Source organism: Mobula birostris, chromosome 12, assembly GCF_030028105.1.
Source record: "Mobula birostris isolate sMobBir1 chromosome 12, sMobBir1.hap1, whole genome shotgun sequence".
NCBI classification, from domain to species: domain Eukaryota; kingdom Metazoa; phylum Chordata; class Chondrichthyes; order Myliobatiformes; family Myliobatidae; genus Mobula; species Mobula birostris.
The window spans coordinates 26,431,834-26,451,270 of NC_092381.1; the positions used below are offsets into that span (position 1 = coordinate 26,431,834).

At 40.5% G+C, this 19,437-nt stretch overlaps 1 protein-coding gene across 1 annotated transcript in view; it reads right to left on the reverse strand.

Moving 5' to 3' along the window:
- The window catches only part of LOC140205806 (dihydropyrimidine dehydrogenase [NADP(+)]-like), a 927,724-nt gene that overhangs the window by 383,568 nt on the left and 524,719 nt on the right, over positions 1-19,437 (reverse strand). The window contains exon 13 of the mRNA XM_072273510.1: positions 16,403-16,618. Coding sequence (XP_072129611.1) covers positions 16,403-16,618 — 216 coding nt within the window. The remainder of the gene's footprint in view (positions 1-16,402; positions 16,619-19,437) is intronic.

The window sequence follows — 19,437 nt, forward strand, 5'->3', positions numbered from 1 at the left end:
TAAACCGTCCCCATCAGCTCTAACAAACTTGCCCACAAGAATATAGGTCTCCCTCAGGTTCAGGTGCAACATGTCCTTCTTGTATAGGTCATACCTCTTCAGAAGAGATCCCAATGATCAAGTACTTTGATAATAAATTTACTTTCAGCTTTGAGTTTTTGAACTTTGATTTTTAGAAATGCTGATTTAAGAGCATTCTTCAAGAGAGTGAATCCATGGAGAACACTGGTCCAGACACATACTTGGCCAAGTACTAAAAACCTGTGTTGATCAGCTGGGTGGATGTTTTCACTGATATCTTTAACTTCTCACTTCTGCAGTCTGAGGTACCCATCAGATTCAAGCAGGTTTCAATTATACCAGAGCTGATGAAGAATTGGTTAACCTGTCTTAACTGGTTCTTGTCCAGGAGCACTTACATCCACAGCGAAGAAGTGCTTTAAGAGGTTAGTGATAAAAGACATCAATTCCTGCCTACGGAGCAACTTGGATCCACTCCAACTTGTCTACCTTCACAATAGGTCAACAGCAGAAATCATTCCAATGGCTCTTTGCTCAACTCTGGAACATCTGAACAGTGAGGATGCATCCAACCGGATGATCTTACCAGCCATTCAGTACTATCGCCCCTAAAAATCCAATCAGTAAGATTCAAGACCTTGGCCTCAATATTCTTTTCTACAACTGGGTCCTCAATTTCCTTAGCTGCAGACCCCCGTTAGGACTGGCAACAGTATCTCCTCCACAACCTCCATCAGCAGAAGTGTACCAGAAGGCTGTGAGCTTAGCCACTGCTCTATTTGCTTTGTACTTATGACTGTGAGGCTAAGCACAGCTACAAAGCCATATCCAGGTTTGCTGATGACAGCGCTGTCGGCCGAATCAACTATGATGAAGTACCATTGACACATCTGCCTTTCACAAAATCTCTTCACCAACTCACAATATTTAGTTCAAAATACTCCCCAAACTCACCACCTCAACACATGTAATAACATATAAGGAGAGGACTTGGAGAACCATGGAAACCCTAGCACACCCTTTCAAGGTGCATATCAACATGATTTGGAAATATTTTATTATCAATTATCATTACTGGGCCCATATTCTTAAATACCACACAAAAACATTGTGTGTATTCATACACCACAAACTCATTAGCTAAGCTGTTTACCATTTTCTTCTTATGGTTAATGTGCAATGACACCTGGTCATTGCTCCAAATTGTAGTCTCTATCCAGTCACCATTATCATTCTTCTCAGCAATTAACTGCTGCTAAACCAAACTGTTTTGGGTTTTACTGCCATATTTAACCCCAATCTCATATCTTCACTAACCCTTGAACCACTATTTTCACCTTTGTTGCATCATTTTTACTGCTTCAATTCATCTGCCAATGAAATCGTCACCCACATCTTTGGTATTTCACAACTCCAATGCCTTCCTGACCAGCCTTCCTCCTTATTTTGCCCTTGAAAACTTTGTTTTACTTATTTCATGCCCTGTTTACCCAGCTGCCCTGGAAAATCAGACAGCGTAATCAAAGAACCTTACTATCCCAGTCATTCCCCCTTCTACCATGTTCGATCAGGCTGAAAATACAGAAGGTTAAAAACACACACCACCAGGCTCAAGGAAGGATTCTAACTCATTGTTCTGAGACCTCATGTACAATAAAAATGAACTCTTGATCTCTCGGTCTACCTCAACATGTCTCATGACCCTTATTTGTCTACCTGCACTGCACTTTCTCTGTAACACTATCTTCTGCATTTTGCTCTTTTTCTTTGTACCTCCTTGATGAACTTATATTTGGAATGGGCTGTCTGAAGGTATGTGTTACAATGTATCTCGGCACATGTGACAAGACTGAACCAATTACCAAACAGTAAACAAGCTGTAATACAAAGACTTCCAATTAAAGAGGTTTTCAAATTCTTGTTTTTAATTTTTTCCAAAGGCCTTCAAGTCATCAGACATAATTAGAATATCTGTGCTCTTGCAATTTTGGCCCCTTGAGCATCACAAGTTTTATTGATCCACCAAGGATTTAAGCTAAAAAAAAAAAAAAATCCCTTATGTATCTCTGTGGCTACCTTTCATTTTTAAGACATAATTTATTACTTCACCACCTATGTGGCTTGGTTTGATGTTAGATATTCAATTTGCTGCAAATCTGGTAGGGGAAGTTGGGAAGCATGCCAGGAACAGGCATAATGATGCTAAAAGGGACAAATAATGAAGGAAGGGAGTGCAGAACTCTCAGGATCCCAATGATTGTGCACCGCCTTACACTATATTCCATCTGCCACTTCTTCACCCATTCTCCTAATCTGTCTAAATCCCTCTGCAGACTCTGCTTCCTCAACACTACTTGCATCTCCACCTATCTTTGTGTCATCTGCAAACTTGGTCTCAAAGCCATCAAAAGTGGTATGGTAGTGTAGCAGTCAGCACAATGCTTTACAACACATGTGCTCTGGGTTCAACTCCCGCTGCTGCCCGTAAGGAGTTTATACATTCTCCCCATGACCACGTGGGTTTCCGCCAGGTGCTCCGGTTACCTCCCACGTTCCAAAGATGTACTGGTTAGTCACTTAATTGGTCATTGTAAGTTGTCTCATGATTAGGCCAGGATTAAATTGGGGGATTGTTGGGTGACGCAACGCGAAGGGCCAGAAGGGCCTACACCGTACTGTATCTCAAAAGAATAAATGAATAAATAAAAAGCATTCACATATAACATGAGAAGAAGCAGTCCCAACACTGACCCCTGCAGCACACCATTATTTACTGGCAACCAACCACAAAAGGCCCCCTTTATTTCTGCTCTTCGCCTACTATCAGTCAGCCAGTCTTCATTACTAGTACCTTTCTTCTAATTGTGATTGTCTCTTATCTTGCTAAGTAACCTCATGTGCTGCACCTTGTCAAAGCCCTTCTGAAAATTCCAATAAAGAACATCCACTGACTCTCCTTTGTCTATCTTACCTGTTATTTCCTCAAAGATTCCAACAGGTTTGTCAGGCAAGATTTCCCCTTTAGAAATCCACGCTGATTTTCACCTAATTTATCATGTGCCTTGAAGTATCCTGAAACCTCATCTTTAATAATAGACTCCAATATCTTTCCAACCACTGAAGTCAGGCCTAATGGCCTATAAATTATTTTCTTCTGCCTCCTTCCATTTGTAAAGAGTGGCGTGATATTGGAAATTTTCCATTCCTCAGGAAACATTCCAAAATCTGGTGTTTCTTTAAACATCACTACTAATGCCTCTTTAGCTACCCCTTTCTAAATGCTGAGGTATGGTCCTTTTGGTCTTGTCACAGTGTGACAAGACTTTCCAGCTTCCCAAGGACCTTCTCCTTAGTAATTGTAACAACACTCACTTCTGTCCCTGACACTGTCATATTTTTGGCAATCCGCTAGTGACTTCCACAGTGAAGATGGGCGCAAAATGCCCATTATGTTTGTCTGCCACCCTTATACCCCAACACTACCTCTCCATTATCATTTTACAGTGGTCTGATATCCACTCTCATCTCTCTTTTACTCTTTATATATCTGAAAAATACTCTTTTTGTACTCTTTTTCATTTTATTGGCTAGCTTACTTCCATGTTTCATCTTTTCTCTCTCTGCGACTTTTTTAGTTGACTTCAGTTAACTTTGAAAAGTTTCCCAATTCTTAGCTTTCCCACCAATTTCTGCAATATTATATACCCTCTCTTCTGCTTTTATGAGCAATACCTGATTTTTTGGAATGCGTGGCAACAGAAGTAATACAATTGGCCGGGAATGCTGACAGCCAAACACCAATGGGAACATTGGCCAGGCACAGTACAAATTATTACCTCCACCTGGAAGGATGGCTACAGAATTCTCCAGGGTAAGCTTTTAACAGGTAGAGTTCCCTGGACTGTATATATCTATGAGGTTACCAGGTCTGGTACAATTGGATTTAACACAAGTTATTTCTCAAAGTGTGGTGACAAGATGCCCACCGAGTATTACAGCACATTACCCTATTCCACTACCAAATGCTGTGTCTCACAATCTCCTTTTATTTGTCTATATTGTTCCACCTTCAAGATCACAAAATCTACATAAAATCAGCTAGGATGTCAATAGACACGATTATAAGTAAAAAAAGAAACACTGACAATCAAAAATTGACAAATCTTTCCAGGAATACTTAAAATGTTCTGCTTCTTTAAATAGAAGTAGCTTCTAATTTCCCACACATTGCAGAAGAAGTAACCATTTCAGATTAATACTTTGATTGTCCAATGCAAACAATGAACAATCAGAGGACATGCTGATTGGGTTTCCGTGGGATCATACTGCAATTGGCACAATGTCCTTCTGCTAAATCTGTGAAGGAGCAATCTAATTGGTCCTCCCTCCCCCCACCCCCTACTATTTGGCCTTTCTCATTCAATTTGCAGCTATTTCCTTTTTTTCACATTAGATTCTCCTTTGTAAACCACTATTGAATGTCCAACATCCTTGGAAACTTCATTCTGTTTTAAAAACACATTCCAGATGAATAGAGGATTGGAACTAAAATAGGAAACCTAACAATTTAATGAGTGGTCTAAAACTTCAGTAGTATTAGACCAGTTACTACACAAATATGTGCTCTGCTGGTAAGAAGCAGCATTTGAAGGGCAGAATTGAAGGGCACTATCTAAACAGACCTTGAGGATATTTAGTACACTCTGCTATGACACAGAGGAGCAGGTACATTTCATCAAGGGCTCAGCTTCCCTATATTTTACTATAAGCTCCCAGTGTGGTCTGCCCAAGGCTTTGTTCAGCTCCAGCAAGAGGGATTTCAACTAAACAATTTTGCAATAATCCAAATCATCCTCCTTGCTGCGATTAGTCCTCCCTCGTACAATTTAGACGTGGTGATTTTTCAGTTCCTCGACATGTCTTTCAACTCCTATCTCAGAGAAATTTAATCTCCTCCATGGTGTACGTGTCTCCTATTTTCACTTCCTGTACATTATACTCTGAATGCTATTTGTCAGTGCAGGGTGCAAACTGTTATAAATTTACCTTGAAATACTTGGCTGTGCCCTTGGAATGCAAACCCACCCTTAGCCTAATGTTGTATGTGAATTTAATTACCTTGTACTGAGACTGGGACACAACATCAAGGTCACAACAAGTATTGACTATGCATGTTATTGATATAGAACCAGCACTGCTTACAAACCTGAAGTTACTTTTGATCCTGACTATATACAGTATTCACATCATAACCAGGAGCCAGTATAAGAAATTCCATTAACCCCTTTCCTGATCAGTAGTCAGCCACAGATTATCCTTTTTCTACTGTCATGTGTGACGCCAAGCAGAGCTACCAGACGGATGATGCTAATGAGAGAGTTAATGGAAGACAATGGAGAAACATTCAAAATGCCAATAAGAGAGAAGAGAGAGATTAACGAGAAAGAAACACAATTCAGATATTGACGGACCGTTTGCTTTGAACCTGAACTGTTCAAATTTTGATGGACAGGTGATATCCCAGCAGAGGGATAAAAAGAGCAGGTTTGCTAAGGCATGAGACACGCCACAAGACCCTGAAAAGAGCAGTGTGCCCCCACAAGTTGGTGGGGATTTGAAGGACCGGTTCGCAGGAATTGGTCAGAGGCTCACAGAGTGTAAAAGTATGATCGGTGGGAACCTGGGGTGTGTGTCCGCCCTTGCCTGGGTGCCGGGTTCACCGCGGAAGAACAATCGTATCCGGAACGGAGGGGTCACAGTTGGTGACCACAGCGGGATCAGAAGACATCAAAAGGTCTGCCCAAAACCAACTGCATCACTCACTCTCTCTCTCTCCCCCCAACGGTACAACAACAGAGATTACTTCGAACTGCACTAAACTGAACTGAACTCCGCTTCACTTAAGACTGATCATTTTACCCCTAGACTGCGAGAGATCTTGGTTGATTCCTATCACCCTATTTCTGTGTATAGGTGTGCATTATCATTGCTAACCTGTTACATTTATATCTTTGCGATTAGTGTACTGTATTACTTATTTCTTTAATAAAACTTTATTAGTTCCTAGTAATCACAGACTCCAACGAGCGTTCCATTTCTGCTGGTTTGGCAACCCAGTTATGGGGTACGTAACACTACATATCTCCTCTCTTAATATAAAATAACTTCAGTTGATTTCAAGTTGATTTCCAGTTCAAGATTAAGTTTATTGCCATTCAACTGTATGCACGTATATCACCAAATGAAACAACATTCCTCCAAACCAAGTTGCACAACGCAGTACATATAACTCATCCACCACAAACAAAGTAATATTACCACAAATAAATCAACAAATAAAATATATTCCAGAAGATTGACATTTAGCAAAAGGAGCATTTACAGCACAAGTTAAACAGTAAAAGTCTAACACTACTGGCACTTCATACGTGATGAGACCTGGGTGGTGGCAGAAGTTCAGTGCTCTTGCTGCCAGTGGGAAGAAGCTATTTCCCTTCTTAACAGTTCTTGTTCTAATGCCATGGTACCTCCTACCCAGTGGTAGGAAGTCAAAAGAGATTGTGGGTCAGCTGGGAGGAAACCTTGACAAACCTAAGGGCCCTACGTATGCAGAATTCCTGATAAATATCTTGGATGGGTAGAAGAGAGACCCTGATGATCCTCTCAGCAGTCATCACAATCCTTTATACTTAGCCACTCCTGTTGTTCTTGAGCTCCGCTAATTAATTATCCCAAAACCTTTTGAAAAATGGCATTTTCCATTCCTTAATTGGCTGAAAGAAAGATAACCAGATTTCCAGCTGGTAAATTTTAGCATTGCGTCTGTCCTAAATGAGGCAGAAGGAATTGGGATGGGCTCCTTTCCAGAACAATAAACAGACAGTCACTGTGACAGCCAGCCAGGTGAACTGGTAGACAAGACAATCTGCAGTAGATGGAATAAAAAGGATAACCTTCACAAATTCAGAAACAAGTAAAGGGCAATGTATTCATCAACACTAGAAAGTTTATAAAGCAAGATTTAAGAGATACACTTTAAATTTCCTTTTCATAGGTTTTTTTAATATTGACAAGGGAATCTTCTGAAATGGTAACAGAAAGTGGAATTCGGGTTTAAAAGTTGAATACTTCAGTAAGTCAAAGCTCTAAATATCTTGAAACCAATGATTTTGCCATAGTAATGGAGTTAGAAGGACGGCTTATGACTGACTGCAAGGGGCAAGAATTGACACCCATATTGGTAAATTTGCACCTCCAATGCATTTGTCTTTTCAATGTGAGTCCAGCTGAAAGGTCTCAGCCTGAAATTTTATTTGTTTATTCCTCTCCATAAATGCTGCCTGACCTGCTGAGCTCCTCCAGCATTTTCTGTGTGTTTTTCCCCTTGATGTCCTCTAACATCAAATATCCCAGGACATGTTAATGCCTCACTCATTTAAAATACTGCCTTCATCTCATTTCTGGACTTTAGCTCTTCAGTCTGTTTTTGATGCAAAGCTGTGACATAAGCAGGAGCCGGACAAAACCCAAATCAATCATCGGTGATCAGGTTGTTGGAGAAGTAGTGTCATCTGCAAGCACAGTCCATAAAACCATCTGCCACTTTGCTGATGATTGCGATGAGTCTAGATTGGTCAATGAATTAGCTATATTAGTTATGAACTGGACGTATCTGGACAGTTTTTCACACTCGATACGCAAGAGACTGAAGATGCTGGAAATATGGAGCAACACAAAATCTGCTCAAAGAAATCAGCAGATCAAACAGAAACAATGGGAGGAAATAAAATATTTCATTGTGTTTAGTGTTCTACCAAGCAGTATGGGCATGCTATGTTGGCACCAGAATGTGTGGAAACACTAGCGGGCTGCCCTCATCAAATCGTTAGGTTGTGTTGATTGTTGACACAAACTATGCCATTTCACTGTATGCTTCAATGGTCATGTGGTAAATAAATGAATCTGAATGTTTTAGGCCTGCAAAATGCGAAGTTTTGGCCAGAAAATCAGCCAAACATTGATAATTTTTTCTTAATACCAATGCTGTTCAACCCGTCAGAGTTCTTCCAGCAGATTGTGTGTTGCTCAATTGTCCACACTGTCACATAGATGTGTGCACTGTGACTGTATTGGAAGAGCTTGGTTAGATATGTCACTAGTTCTTCAGCATCAGAGCTGGGGAATAACCTGTGATATACCCAGTGCTCAAATTTATTTCTTGATATCATACCGCTATGAGTTGAATTAGCTGAAGACTGGTTTCTGTGTGGACTATTAACACCTATTTACTCTAATCCTATATTTATCCTCTGTTTTAAGTTATCCACATTCTTAACAGTTCCCACCAGATTCTACCACTCATCTGTGCACTAGGGGTAATTTACGGCAGCCAATTAACCAATAACCTGCCACATCTTTGGGCTGTGGGAGAAAACTAAGGCACCCTGCGGAGACCTACATGGTCACACCGAGGATTTGTAAAGTCCATGTGGATAGCGACTGAAGTCGGAATTGAATAGGACTCTCTGGTGTTGTGAGGAAGTGGCTCTACTAGCTGCATCTATGTGCTTCCTGCAGCCTTTGACTGAACAAGGTAGGCAATGCTTTCACCAATTACTTAGCACTCGGATGCTGGGGTGGGGCTATCCTTGCAGTTTGTGGACCATCATTCATGGCCAGATATTTTTTTTATTTAATAACATACAGTGCGGAATAGGTCCTTCAAGCCCTTCGAGCTGCGGCAGCCAGAAATCCCCTGATTTAATCCTGGCCTAATTGCAGGTCAGTTTACAATGACCAATTAATTAACCTTCCAACCAATGCTTCTTTGGACTATGGGAGAAAACTGGAGCATCTAGAGGAAACCTACATGGTCATGGGGAAAACGCACAAACTCCTTACAGGCAGTGGCAGGAATTGAACCAGGGTCACCGGTACTCTAAAGCATTGTGCTGTGTGCCAGGACTGTGGAGCTTTGACCTATGGCTTATGAGAGTGCTTGGCTCTATCCTTCTGGTACTATATTTTTGTTGTTTAGTAAGGTTGTCACCTTGTGTTGTAACTTGACCTGGCATGCTCCTCTACACCAGGATCGATGCATTGGGCTTGATGGTAAAGGTAGAATGAGTGTTGAAAAGGGCCATGAGGTTTCAGATTGTGTTGATACACATTTCACCTCCTGCTGTTGTTCCACTTTGCTTCATAGATGCACAGATTTGAACTCTCCTACATCGATATATCGCCAGTCAGATATCCCCTATGTCCATTCCATCACAAACGTAGGAGCAAATCTATGATGTGAAGACAGAACTTAGTTTCCATGTGGACAGCATGGTGACCACTTTTACCATGAGATCGTGGACTGATACATCTGTTACAGCATAACTGCCGAGGATGGGGTCAAGTAGGCTTAACCCTAATTTATACTTCTGCGTCAACTCCACGCCGTAAGCCGTGAACCCTACGCGGATCCCTATGCTGTAGCCTGACGCGCACATCTCCCAAAATGTAACTGTGCGTCGCGGCAATGAAGACCGAACAACTGTGATTGGTCCACTTGGTAGCATCGCATTTCCTCCTACGCTGCAATAGATTCCCATTGGGCGGCTGAAGGGCAGGGAAGGAACTCTGGCTGCAATGCTTTCCATAAAGCTTTACAGACCTCCGAAATTATGGAGGACACATTTCGCTTTTACGAAAAAAGACGCTCGCTTTAAACTTGTTTACCCCGAGAAAGACTACTATGACCATGAAGCCTTGCACGGGCAGGTGTGTGCGCATGCACGACGCGCCCGAATTGCAGAGCGATGCAGACACACCAACACACAAGTATAAATGCTCACAACGCACGTAGGCCATTTGCGTAGGCTACGGCGTCCATTTGATGCACAAGTATAATTCAGCCTTTAGATTATTTCACATGCTGTCTGCCTCAGACTTTGCCTGGTTGTTATGTCCGTTGGGACTTGAGGTGCTGAGTCTGTGACAGTGCTTCTTAGCCATTCTTACTGATGGGTACATCATTGCCTTACTTGAAATACATTCTGTGCCCATGTTACTTTCAGTGTTTTGGGGACAGGGTATTCTGTGGGGGGTTGGGGATGGAAGATGCAAATAGTAGGGATTAGAAGTTGCAAAGACATTTGGATGGGCAGTCCAAAGGAAATGGAGATGGATTGTCAAAAGGAACTGGGATAATGGATGTCAGAGAAAACTAGCATCCAGAAACAGAGTCAAGGGTTGAAGCTGGGAGTTAGGAGGATGTCAAAGGTAAACATACTGACACCTGAAAGGCTGGAGTCAACCTTCCAATGAATTAGTAGATTGGGTAGGTGGAGGGGTTTCTCCATTCAAAGGATTGGATGTGCATGGGGAGATTGCTGGGGTTAGCTGGATTATCTACAGAGGGAGCTTGACAGTCACAACAATGTGGAGAATTGTAGGGCAGCCTGAGGAAGAACCACCACGATGGATGAAGTATCTTACTCCGGTGAAACTCACCTGATGCTCCACAGGCTCCATAACTGTGCTTCTCAAATATCAACCTCTGACCTGAAAACCTTGCTTCTCCATCTATCACTCATAAGACACTGAAACAGAGGGTTAATCTGGTTGCTTTTGCTTCATTGCCTCCAGTAATTAGATGTCTATTTTATTTCTCGGTGACCAGAAACAGATGTAATATGCAGTTTAAAATGTAAAGAACAGATGTGGTCTGACCAGAGCTTTATAAGGGTTGATCATTACTTCCTCCCTCATATACACTAGCCTGCATGACATTTAGCTATAGCATTTTATGACATTAGATTTCAATTGCTTTCATTATGTCTACAGATATATTTAGTCCAACACATTCTTTAATTCCTGTGCTAGCCATCCTAAATTCTGTTTGGCTTGGCATCATCTGGTTTGGAGTCCTGATAAAGGGTCTCATCCCAAAATGTCAACAGTTTACTCTTCTCCAGGAACGCTGCCTGATCTGCTAAGTTACTGCAGCATCTTGGATTTGCTTGGATTTGCAGCATCTGCAGAATCTTGTGTTTGTGATCTGCACTTTTGATTTGGTTGTATGAACAGAAATTATTTATACCAAGTTCGAACTACTACTGAAATCTGAGGCATGCCCTGCAGCACTGAAACATTGGGCATGGGCCATTCAGTTTTCAAGCATTTAATTCTAATTTTCAGGTCATCCATTCTTACTATGTGCATTCAATCTATTTACCTATAACTTAACTAGCATCCAGAGGGCTGGGACATTAACCTGTTGGAGTTAAGTTGAAATATTTGATTAAACCTAGAATTCTACCTGGTGTCATCCCTCAGTGAATGGAATCTACTGTCCTCACCAAGCCCGGCCTACCGTGATTCCAGACCCACTGATGTGATTGGCTCTCATCTATCCCCTCAGGTCAGGGACAATTAATGACGAGCAGTAATTGCTAGCAATGTCCAGATTTAATGGTCAAATCACGTTAAACTTGTTGATAAACCACCGAACAGGAACTGATTGACCCCAGCCTTGAAAGATTTAACTTTTGGGACAGAAAATCCACGCTTCCACCCCTTTATGAGTGTCACATAGAGCTGTTGTCTCACAGCTCTTACGACCCTGGTTCGATTTTGACTGCCAGTATTGTCTATGTGGAGTTCACTCAATTTCCTTGTAACTGCGTAAGTTTGCCCAGGTCCCCCACTTTCCTCCTCAAATATAAAGATGTGTGGGTTGGTAGATTAACAAACTACTGTTAATTATCCTTAATATGTAGGTGACTGATAACATCTGGGAGAGGTTGATGGAAATGTGGGATGAACAAAATAGGATTAAAGTACGGTTAGTGCAAATGCATGTTTTGTGGTCAGCATGGAGTCAGTGGGTTGAAGAATCTCTCTCCAAGTTGCATTACTCTCTGACATTGTGCACAAAGCGCTTCTTGATTTCTCTTCAAAACAGATTTCTCTTCAGTATTTTAATTTTAAGATATTGCTGTTTTGTTTTTCATTTTTCCCTAAAAGGAGTTAATTTCTCTGTATTTAACCCTCTAAATCCTTTCAAGAGTTTGGAACTTGCGTGAAATACATTGGACTGCAATGGACACTGCATCAACTTTGCCAAGGTGAAATTACATTGAAGTATCTATACAAGTTAATCCAAATAAGCCTGAACATAAAACCAATCATGAATCAGCGTAATCAAGTATTGTGGAGAAGGATTGCCAGGAAATGAGCTATTCTTCAACTGTTAAACTAATTGAACTATGGCAGAGCAAGGCACATCAAATGACTGATTTAATACTCTTGATCTTACTTTTAAATTGGCTTCACTCGGCTGGCCACTGCTGTCTACAATTAACTAATTACTGCAGTAGGGCCAAACACACCTGTGTGGCTTCAATTAACTGCTGCTGGTCACAGGCCATACGTATCAAGGTCAAATCAACCGAATGAATTTAAAATAATTTAAACCTAACCTAAAGTGATTGTTGAAGTAGGTGCATTAACAGACCTGGACCAGGCTTTCATCCACAGCTGGTCGGGTTATTAAAAGTTATGTGTCCTGCAGGATCAGGATTTGGGTACAATATGATAAATACATATATTCAATACCAATGAGCAGACAATTGCCATCCAGGTAGACCTCCAGATGAACATGTTATTTTTCTTGTATTTTATTTGTAGTTTAACTTCCCTATGCTTGTTTGTATTTTTATATAATCACTTATATACATGTAATTGTTCAGTGAATTTTCCAGCATTTACAGTACGGTTGCCACTGTATTTTTCTCGAGGCTTCTTAGTTGTCTTTAGCAGATGTCACATGGCATGAATCTGGCTATTTTATATGTTATGTGTTATCATTGGAATTTCATTATCTCTAGCCTGAGTCTGAGATGACCATGACTGCTTTTTCATTTAGCATCTTTATGTTCTCTCGGCTCTTTTTTAATTGTTCTTTGTTCTTGTAATACTTAATAAAACAGTTGTAAGCAATATGTTTTATGCCTCATTCTTGACTTCCACAGAACCTTTGGCTAAGTGCATCATGACCCAACAAAGGATGAAGACTGAAATATCCCTCTGAAGGTGTTGTCAGAAGTGGACAGTCAGGTTCCTCCAGTAGTTTGCCTTTTGCTGCAGATTACAATATCTGTGTCCCCATTTGTCATTCTGACACAAAGACAATGACCATGGTCACTTTATGAACACAGACAGCTTTGAGAAAAGTAAATTGTTGAATAAGTGTAACAGATTACTGAATATTCCTGCACAGGGTGCTTAGGAGCACCACTCTGTAATTGAACCATATTGCTGCTCTTTATTTAGCTCTCATATATATAGCGAAACTCTTGCTTTATGGCCATGATGTGCCAGAGTCAAGGACAGAAATGGCATATTTATGCAAGCTACTCAATTACAGGCATCAGCATATATCTGTTCTGCCCAAGGAAGCCACTCTTGGCTCGCTAGGTTTGTGACCTTTCTAGACTGTTTCCTGTGACCTTTGCCACATCTTCCAATTTTCTGCTTACTGCTCTTTGGCTATATTCCTAATCAAGAGTTCATCTACTTTTCCTATAGTTTATAGGAGCAGGAAGATCAGGCACAGGCAACTGCCCGCATTGCAAAGTTTAGCTATGACTGTTCCTGCACAAAACTATTTGTAATGCCTAAACTTTGCAATATGAGCAGATGCTTGTGTCTGTTCTTCCTGCCAGAAGACTTTCCTGGCAATTTGCTCCGAGAAGCACCTGGCTTCAGCCCTGGAGTATCTCCGCACAAAGAATCTGCCTCTTGTGTGTGGCATCCTACTCCTGTTTGACCAAATCATCCTGAAGGTTGTAGGGTACTCCCTCAGTCTCTCCCAACGTGTCTGCATCTACTCACTGAGTAACAATACTTCACTATTGTTGGAGGAGTGGTGTTTGCATCTGGGTATGTCTTCTGAAGGGTTGAAAATAAAGATCGCAGCTGCTGAGCTAACTGCTTGCAGCTGTGAGAACTTGCAATAGACCAATAGAGAAATCCTCTTAGATAATAAATTTCTAGGCATTGTATTTAAAATAGATTTGAAATGACTTATTTTTTTTAAAGATTTCCTAATGCTTGTCTTTTATTAAATAAACATACAGAACATGCATAATAGAATATCCCAGTTAGAACTTGGCTGAAAAGCTGGTGCAGGAAGCAGGGATTCATGTTCTTGGACCATAGGGATCTCTTTTGGTGTAGAAGCAACCTGTATAAGAGGAATGGATTGCAATTGAACCAGAGGGGACCAATATTCTTGCAGGGAAATATGCTATTACTATATGAGAAGGTTTAAACTAGATTGGCAGATGTGTGGGACTCTAAGCAGGCGCAAGTTATGGGATAAAACAGTAGTCAGCAAGAACAGTTCTAATCATCAGGATGGCCAGGGACACAGTAAAGGCAGGGAATGCAATACACAACAAAGGAACATTTTGAGACTTTATAAAGCACTGGTGAGTATTGTGAGTCATGGGTGGAGCATTGTAAGCAGTTCTGGGTCCCTTATCTTAGAAAGGATGTGCTGAAAGGAGGTTCACGAAAATGAATCCACAACTGAGTGGCTTGTCATATGAAGAGCGATGAATGGCTCTTGGCCTGTATTCACTAGAATTCAGAAGACCTCATTGAAACCTATCGAATGATGAAAGGCCTTGATAGAGTGGAAGTGGAGAAGATGTTTCCTATGATAGGAAAGTCTACGACCACAGGACGCAGCCTCAGAATAGAGGGGCGTCCTTTTAGAATAGTGATGAGGAGAAATTTCTTTAGCTAGAGTTCGGTGAATCTGTGGAATTCTTTGCTACAGAGAAGTGCGGTGGCCAAGTCTTCATGTATATTTTAGGCAGAAATTGATAGATTCTTTATTGGGCAGGGCATGAAGGGATACAGGGAGAAGGCAGGGGATTAAGTATGAGATGAAAATTGGATCAGCCATGATGAAATGGCAGAGCAGACTTGGTGGGCCTAATGGCCTAATTCTGCTCCTATATCTTATGGTTTCATTGATTTCAATATACAGCAGAAGGTTTAACAGGTAAGGAAGACAACATTAAAGCATGAAGTGGCTCTGAGGACTGCAATGATATAGGAATAATGAAAACACGGCTGATGGTAAGGCATAACTGGCAGCTCAACATTTCAGGAGACAGATGCTACAGGTGTGACAGAGATTCAGGTAAATGAGAGGGAGGTGTAGTCCTTTTGATAAGGGAGGACATAATAACGGTACTTAGAGACAACCTTCTTCAGGGATCATCCAGTGAGGCCATGTGGGTGACATAAGAAATACTGCAGATAATGGAAATCCGAGTAACACACAGAAATTTCTGGAGGAACTAAGCAGGTCAGGCTGAGTTCCTCTCCTCCATGGAGAAGAATAAACACTTAATGTTTTCAGTGGAGACCCTTCATTAGAAATGTGGATAGAACTTAGAAACAAGAAGGCGAGGGTCACTCTAGTGGGGTTGTATTATAGGCTCCCCTCCACCCCAATTGTCAGCATGAACTTGAGAAGTTTATAGAGAAGTTGCTCATAGTTGTAAGAATAATAGGGTGGTATTAGTGGGGCATTTTAAAATTCCTAGTATCGACTAGGCCATCCACAGTGTTAACGGACTGGACAGAGTGGAATTGGTGAAATATGTCCAGGAAAGTTTCCTGAATCAGTATACAGAAGGCCCTGCTCAAGGGTGCAATACCGGATTCCTCGAAGGAATGAGATGGTTCATATAACTGAAGTGGCAGTCCGGGAGCACTTTGGCTCAAGTAACAATAATTCAATTAGTTTTTGGTAGTGATGGAGAAGGACTGGACAGATCTGCAGGTGAGGATCCTAACCTGGAGCAGGGCTAATACATCCAGTTGTGATGGTCTCTACTGTGCAGTTACAGGTGTTTGTCATAGTTTTTGGTGACATGCTAAATCTGTGCAAAGTAGAACTGCTGTCATGACTTCTTTATGAGGACACTTATGTGCTAGTCTCAGGACCAATCTTCTGAGATGTTAATGCCAAAGGATTTAAAGCTACTGACCCTCTCCATCTTCGTTCCCCTAATGGGATTCGTCAGAGCTGAGAGCAATGCTTCAGTTGAACCCTAACCCAACGTAAATATGCATTTAAACTGTGAATTATTATTTAAATTCTGAAAAAGAACATGGACAGTTTTTATTGAAAAATCAAGCTGGTAACATTATTCATCTTCACATGATATCAATGGGAAATTGCATCTTGAAATACCAGTCCTATCATAAATGATAATAAAGTGCCTATTGTCCCAGAGTGTTGAATATTTGTCGTTATTACTGCATGAGCAAATTGCAAGCTGCTCATTTATTTTTTATATGTTCTTACCTTATCTAGAGAGAATGTTTTAGTCAGAGCAAAGGCCCAGCCTGCCTCAAATGCTCTTCGAATCATTGCAGAGTTAGTTGTTGGAGGAGCACTGGCTAAGCCAAAAGGATTCATGAACTTCAATCCAGCTACCTCCACGCCAATGTCCACGAGGTCAATAGGGGTGTAGAAAAGAGGTAGTTCTGGTTCTCCAGTCACCAGGCAACCATATAATGACTGTAAATCAAAAATCAAAATAATCAAGATTAAATTACAAAAAGCATCTTATTAAACAACTTCACAAAATCTGTCTTGAATTATGTTAAACAATTTGTTTACAATACAATTGCTTACTATCTCCAAAAAATACTCATATACAGATAACAGCAGTCTAGACTAAATAATACATGTTTCTTTACTCTTGAAAGAGAGCTGACATTTATGTAAATTAAGTCTTTTTTCAACTAGCCAAAGATACATTATAATATGTCATCACAGGTACGGTATTCCATTTATGTTTGGCAATTTCCAATTTATCTTCTCTAGACTGGATATAACTGCATCAAGTTGTGTTATGCTAACATTTAAATATTCATTAATCCATCATCTAATGCACAGATCTGAGCAACACTGGCAGTTCCAATTTCAAACTACTCAAAACAACTAAAGCAGCAGCATTACTCTATCAATGTACCTACATATACTTACAGTACTGTTAATATCTGAGATTAAAGTTGTGTAATTTATCAACAGTTTGTTTCAATTACAAACAACTAAAATAGAAGGAGCTGATATTCCTATGTGCAAGTCCAAAGACAGATGATTTGTTTAATCTATCCAGAATTGAGTTGATTAGATATTTCAGATATTTAGGCTCCTGTTGATTATGAAGGACTCAGTTAAAAACTTTTCAGCAATGCTGAACAAAATATTAAAGTGAATTCCCGTCCCCACCCAGCACTTTGCAAACACCCCCCTCCATGTTTGTCCATTCCTTTTAATAATGCTTCCAGTACCTTCCATGTAATAACAATGAACAAATGACATTATGTTTTTGTATATCCAGTAAAGTAAAAAGATTGCACCAACATACACTCAGTGGCCACTTTATTAGGTGCACCTGCTCGTTAATACAAATATCTCATCAGTCCGTCAAGTGGCAGCATTTCAATGCAAAAAAAACCGTACACACAAGGCCAAGAAGTTCAGTTGTTGTTCAGTCCACATATCAGAATGGGGAATAAACATGATCTAACTGACTTTCCAGATGGGTTAGTTTGAGTATAGCAGAAACTGCTGATCTCCTGGCACAACGGTGTCCAGAGTTTACAGAGAATGGTGTGAAAAACAATATCAAATGAGCAGCAGTTCTGTATGCTGTTTATGTAAAATCTAACTTTCCTACTTAATATTTATCACATTTGTATTTCCATGAAATGAGACCATAAGATACAAGGGCAGAATTAGGCCATTTGGCCCATCAAGTCCGGCTGATCTATTTCCCTCTGACCCCAATCTCCTGTCTAATTCCCTGACTAATCAAAAATCTATCAATGCCTTGGTCTCCACAGCAGCCTGTGGTAATGAATTCCATAGATTCACTACTCTCTGGATAAAGAAATTCCTCCTCTTCTCCATTCTAAATGGACACCCTTCTATTCTGAGGCTGTGTCCCCTGGTCTTACACTCCCTCACCAGAGGAAATATATGATGTAATTGTCACCTGACAAAAATGAAAGACAAAAGCACTGTATTTCTTCTGGGAAGGCTGCTTCAATTGTTTTTGATTCAATTGCTTAGGTTTAGTACACTGGGCTTGCCACTCATTTCCTCTGGCTTATAGAGTTGTTTCTGTTGCTGTTCCCCACAATTGTCCAATTGTAATTATACAGCTGCCTATTGTTATGCTGCTGCTTGGTGATTTTGCAATGACAACCACTTACATCCTCCCACCCAGACCATCCAATTTCCGCACTTCACCCCACCCACACACAGTTGCTCTTGTTCCAATTACAGCCACCTCAGCGAAGCCAATTGGCATTGCCACTTCTCCGCATGGCCGCCAATCAACTTCTCAAAAGCTCTGAGTTTAATTTTCCCAAGTGAATCCCCAATCTTTATAATCCCCCAGAGAAGCATCTCTCTTTAATTAATTAATTTCCCCAGAGAAAACCCGTCTTCAATTAGTTTCCCCAGGATAACTTCTTGTCATTAATTAATTTGTTGACTGAAGCTTGGATCTTTATTTAATTACATACCTAATATGTAAACACCATTTCAATTCATTAACCCCACTACTCTAGATATTTTGAACATTCTCCCTGGGATAGGGATGACCTGACTTACGGAAATCCAACTTTATGCAAATTGTCCCGTATATTTTAAAACATCTTTCAAGATTTTACTATTAACAAAATGTTTAATAGTCCTCATTCATGTTTCTATGGTACATATTCCATTAGTTTAATTATGAATAGTGTTAGGGTGATTGTTCAATGAAATGAAAGAATTATAGCAAGAGCACAAAGGATAATATCATGTGGTGCTGTAGAGAACAGACATCTCTGACGTACAGAAAAATCAGCTCAAGGATATCTCTCAGGAATGGAACTTTTACGTGGCATGGGGACTGCTGGTATTTTTTGATGTAATACTGCTTTATATTTATGAACTGCAAATATTCACTTGAGACTTTTTTTTACCTTTTCCATTTCTATTTTCTTTGACGCCGTGGCACTTCTCCTGCTCTCTCCATGTCCTGTCCTTTTCTTATCTTCTGTCTTGGCTGTTTTTTCTCCTCTCCTACATACTATTTATTCGAGATTTCTGCATCCGCTCCATGATTACTTAAGTTCTAGGAGAGCCACTACTCATTTATTCTCTGCTGATCTCTCTAATGTTGCTCTAATACTGTCTAGAGGACTTTCTTCACTCTTCATCCTTTAGCCAACTGTCTGTTACACATATTTCTCCACTGACATTTTAGTCACCAATACATCACAGCAAAATCGTATTACATGTAAATGCATATGGCAAGTAAAGCTGACCCTTCATCT